The sequence below is a fragment of the Engraulis encrasicolus genome, chromosome 6, assembly GCF_034702125.1.
Source record: "Engraulis encrasicolus isolate BLACKSEA-1 chromosome 6, IST_EnEncr_1.0, whole genome shotgun sequence".
In the NCBI taxonomy this organism is placed as follows: domain Eukaryota; kingdom Metazoa; phylum Chordata; class Actinopteri; order Clupeiformes; family Engraulidae; genus Engraulis; species Engraulis encrasicolus.
In genome coordinates, this window is record NC_085862.1 from 23,783,498 (window position 1) to 23,788,497 (window position 5,000).

Here is a 5,000-nt window from a genome sequence, read left to right on the forward strand (position 1 = left end):
TTTTTTTTCTAATTTAAGATTTGTTATTATTATTTTTGTTATTATTATAATTAATTTGTTCATGTTATGTTTCTGTTTACTTTGTGTTGAATTGTGCACCGTGTATGGTTGTTGGGTGAGGTGGTCTGGTTTGTTCTTCATGCTTTTTGATAACCAATGTATCATCCCAAACTGCTTTACTTATTGTGACCCACCTAGAATAAGAGCATGGGATGCTCATACTTGTATAGCAAAACACAAACAATTTGGCCCTGCACTAAGGAGTGCTACTTCACTTTTTTTCTCAAGGGAATTAATCACTTAGAAATATGGTCAAAGTCTTGCCAAGTATTTCCAAAGGCACACTGTTTGATTGACTTTAATGGTCTGTCATATGATGGGTTGACGTGTTGCGACAAATGTCTTCTTCGGAGCCCTGAAGAACACACTTGTCGCACTGAATCAGCCCATCATTTTAAAGACTATTGATCCAGCACAGTGTGCCTAATCCAGCAGTATGGCTGGAAATCCTTGGCAAGACTTCAACAACAGCAACAACTGAAGTTAGATGATATTTCTGTTTTTATTTTAGACTTTATTACGGACAGGACAGTATGAGAAGTAGACAGGAAGCGAATGGGGAGAGAGCCGGGGAGGGGTTGGCAAAGGACCTGGGCCGGGAATCGAACCCGGGTCAGCCGCATGGTAGACGAGTGCCCTACCGGTTGGCCACGGCAGGGCCAGGTTTGACTCTTCTAAGGGGATTCTCATGTCTGATGTGTATTGTAATGAACCTCTGATAAGGGTATTCAGAATTCAGTGTGACATTCAGAAAAGAATAAAGTATAGAATAGAATAGAACAGAACATAGTGGAATAGAATGCCTATTATATCCTACATACAATGACATTGAACGCACCCAGTTCATCAATGCAAGACATCTATATTTACAAAATAGAATTAGTGAATAAGTATACATGTCAAACAAGATTTACAGTGAATGAGTTTGAGACAATCATATCTAACTATTCAGTTATTTCTAATTACACCAGCCATTTCAGCATCACCTTATTTACCTGTAGGCCCCTACTATGGTTTAAAATCTCAGATCCCTCCTCAGTTCTTCTTTTAATGTCGTTTCTACTCTTAATTCTCTAAATCGACATGCCACTAAGTCCACAGTATGTTCCTTGATTATGGTAATGATTGTGATCTCTAGGCTGTCACCCAGTGACCATTGGCTTGACCTCTGACCTCTGCCATCGGACAGGAATGCACTGAGTATGCCTGCAGGAGTGGGTGTGGCTGTAACGATGAATGCTTGGGAATATGATTTGTTTACAACTTTATATGGGTTTATTTTTGTTGTATAAGGTGTGAAGTCCATTTTTGTTCTGTAGGGTGTGAAGTCCGGGGTAGACTGGGGTAGGTGGTGACGGGCTGGACTAGTGTTTCAGAGCACAACGGTGTGTTTTCAGTATTGCATAACTGATACAGTCATGTGTGTAACCAATACTCTGTTGTGGTCAGTGCAAATGGTGTCCATTGGTCCATTGGTGTTGCCTACATTTAACCACAGGTGGGACAGTAGATATTCCCAGTAAAGAGGACAATGTGATGTGCTGACCGACTACAAGACAGGAAAACACACAGAGGTAGGGGTACTTACTCAAAACAGGTCTGGTTTGGAGTCAGTCCTCCCAAAGCACACTCACTCACTCACACAGAGTGGACGGGCTGGGGTAGAAGGCGGAGTTTAGGTTGGATGAGATAAGAGCGTGTTCTAGCCCAACCTGTAATGTCTACACACTGGCCTCAGCGGTGACTTTGGCGTATCTTGCTACCCCCTGGCCCAACTATTCTCTGTTCCCACCACACCCTCTGTTGGGGTTGTAATGTCTTGAAAGACCGCCACCTCCACTCCCTGACCATCGCCCAAGCAGCGGACTACATCCTAACCAGACTTCTACTTGTGTTGTCTCATCGCAACGGGTTTGTTGTCTTTGGGAAATTAATGAGATACGCGCCATCCGCGGAGCCCCTAATATGTCTCCGGGCGCATTTTTCCACGCAAGCCTGATCTACATGGTGAGTTTTACGCAGCCGCTACTCGTGGAGTTGAAGTAAGATAGCTTGTTGAAGAACAAATGTTGCTCAACAAACACAGCCTCTTTGGTCCATTTTGTACATTGTTGTTAGTAGTTGCCGTTTTGTGCCTTGGGCAAATGATTTAGCCGACGAAGTTGCTGGTCATTTAGTCTGACAAGCCGCGGTAACTTTTGTCCGAATTAATAGTGTCTTGGTAACGCTTTCTGCTTTAAAGCTTGGACAAAACGGAGAGTCCCTGTTGGCCAGTGGCCAGGCATGGTCCACTGCTGATATTGCTGGCTGGAATGTAGCACTGGAATGCTATAATGCCTTACTGGCCGGCTAATACTCAACCACGTATGTGCAGAATAGAGTAGATGCGTTATTATAGGCGGAGTAGGTAATCATGCGCTCCCAGTGAACTCTGTGTAACGGTGTGTAAATGGTAATTTGTGTAGGTTGTTTGTGTTTTTATTAATTTGGCTGTTGCCTCAGGCTTCTGTTTTTGGTAGATATGGAAATGGTCTGTGTGTGTGTGTGTGTGTGTGTGTGTGTGTGTGTGTGTGTGTGTGTGTGTGTGTGTGTGTGTGTGTGTGTGTGTGTGTGTGTGTGGACAGGGAGTGTATGGGGTCATCACCTGTCAAATCCTTCCTTGTGTGTATCTTAATCGCTGACATGAATGTAACATAGACAAAACCAGTTACAACTACAACGTCAAATGGCAAATACAATTTTATTTCTATGTAGGACCTATCTTTCTCATGTTTAATTTGTTACCATACATACATGCCTGAATCTTCTGTCACACATTCGCTACTTATATGATACAGTTATGTCAGTGTACACAACTGACATTTCAAAAAGAACTTCAGCAAAATAATAATTCTACATACACAGAACACTTGTTTCTCCCAGACCATGTCATGTCTTAACTCTGAGCTTTACCTGATTCCTACTGTGCGAAGCCAATACAAAACAAATATAACTTACAATGCAATATTAGTTAAGTATATACCATATAAACCAGTGATTCTCAAAGTGTGGCCCGGGGACTACTGGTGGTCCGAGGCAGAGCTCAGGTGGTCCGTGAGGGGTTTTCTACTTTTCCAAGACAAGGTAGCAGTAGGCTATATTTGTAACATAATTACAAAGCTAAACATAACTGAAATCTTATTTTCACCACAATTAGACTAGCCTTGTAATGTGAATAAAAAGTAAGTGATCTACGTTGAAATGAGCAGTGTCAAAGTGGCACCCGTCAACTGTCAATTCAGTTGACAGGTGGTCCCTGAACATTTGTGTCCTTGGTCTGGTATAAATGCCATGGGATGTGGCATCAGTCTGTATCGGAAGAAAAACAGGATGTGCAGAGTCAGCAAAGCAGTTCATGTGCAAAACTGTTCCTAATGTTGTCATATACTAAGGTTTTTTTTCCACTAGGCCTATACTTTGTTTTTCATAAACAATAATAACTGCACAATAAAGGAAAACATTGGATGCAACTGTGATTGGATTATGCTAAGAACAGTACATGCAGTACACGGATTAAGTACATTTCAGACACACTCATAGTTACTCTCTGTGAAACAATTATGCTGTCAGTATGCTATCATTTTGAGAATACTGTACTAGATAGCAACAAAGTGTACTTATCATTGCATATTATTCTCACACACGTGGTCACTTAAATAGAGGAGTAAGTAGGTTGGGTCACAACTGTGCATGGAAAAGCACACACGTATGCATTCATGCACGCACGCACAAACGCATGCATGCACACACACCTTGCTGACAGTTTAACAGCTACCTATACATCACCTTGCAATCAACCCTATCAGACAAAGGTGATGAGACAACACACTGTGAAAACCCCCCTCTCTCTCTCTCTCTCTCTCTCTCTCACTCACTCACTCACTCACTCACTCACTCACTCACTCACACGCACACGCACACACACACACACACACACACACACACACACACACACACACACACACACACACACACACACACACACACACACACACACACACAGATAACACCCTCTGTTTTGCTTAACCCTTTCATGCAGACACCATGAAAAAAATGTGCAAGATTTTTTATATATTGATTTTCTCACTCATAATGGAGCTAATATGAAGAATCTTTTGGAATTTTTCAAAAATCTCTTTTGATGTGGAAGTTATTTTACTGTCCACATATGTGGACACTGCGCATCAAAGGAGTGAAAAGTTATATAGGCCTATACTGTATTTCAAGTTCAAATTAAGCTGTTTTATTCATTTTTATGGTGTTTTATGCTATATAACAACACAATATAACACTTTAACACCATATATCACTGTAATTAACGAACAACAAAAACATATATATAAAAATAGCATTGTTTATATAGGCGGTCATAGAAAAATATGTGGGAAATTCTTATTGCATGCAAGAAGACAGCCGATGCTGGTGAACAAAAAGCTCAGTTTGATTCAGCATGTACTCTAGCTCAATCTTACATCATTTATGTTGTCCCTGTATAAAAGGTAATGTGAAATTTGCCTCCAGACACATGCGTTCTGTAGTCATTCATCAGCATTTTCAAGTATTTTCTGTAGAAAAAATAGTGTTAAATAGACCCCCTATTATAAATGTAAGTTAATTTACTTACTTTCCATGTTACCTTGTGTCATATTACAACATTATATGACACTTATGCATTATACATTACACTATTTAAGGAACAAAGATGAAACAAAGAGGAAAAAAACCTGTCAATTTAGCAATATTTACATACACAGCTATGGCAAGATTTGTGGGGAAACCTTGTTGCATGTGGAAAAAAAACCTTAAATTCTGATGAAGACACATCTGTATTTGATTCAGCATGGATTCTAGCTCAATCCTACATCATTTATGTTGTCCCTATATGAAAGGTAATATGAAAT

The 5,000-nt window shown here is 40.4% G+C and overlaps 2 protein-coding genes across 2 annotated transcripts in view; one reads left to right on the plus strand and one right to left on the minus strand.

Annotated features, from left to right (window-relative positions):
* Positions 1-5,000, minus strand: part of LOC134450929 (desmoglein-2.1-like) — a 511,642-nt gene that overhangs the window by 195,992 nt on the left and 310,650 nt on the right. The window lies entirely within an intron of this gene.
* The window catches only part of dsc2l (desmocollin 2 like), a 45,308-nt gene continuing 42,048 nt past the window's right edge, over positions 1,741-5,000 (plus strand). The window contains exon 1 of the mRNA XM_063200985.1: positions 1,741-2,067. Within this exon, the coding sequence (XP_063057055.1) occupies positions 2,026-2,067 (42 nt within the window). The 5' untranslated portion in view covers positions 1,741-2,025. The remainder of the gene's footprint in view (positions 2,068-5,000) is intronic.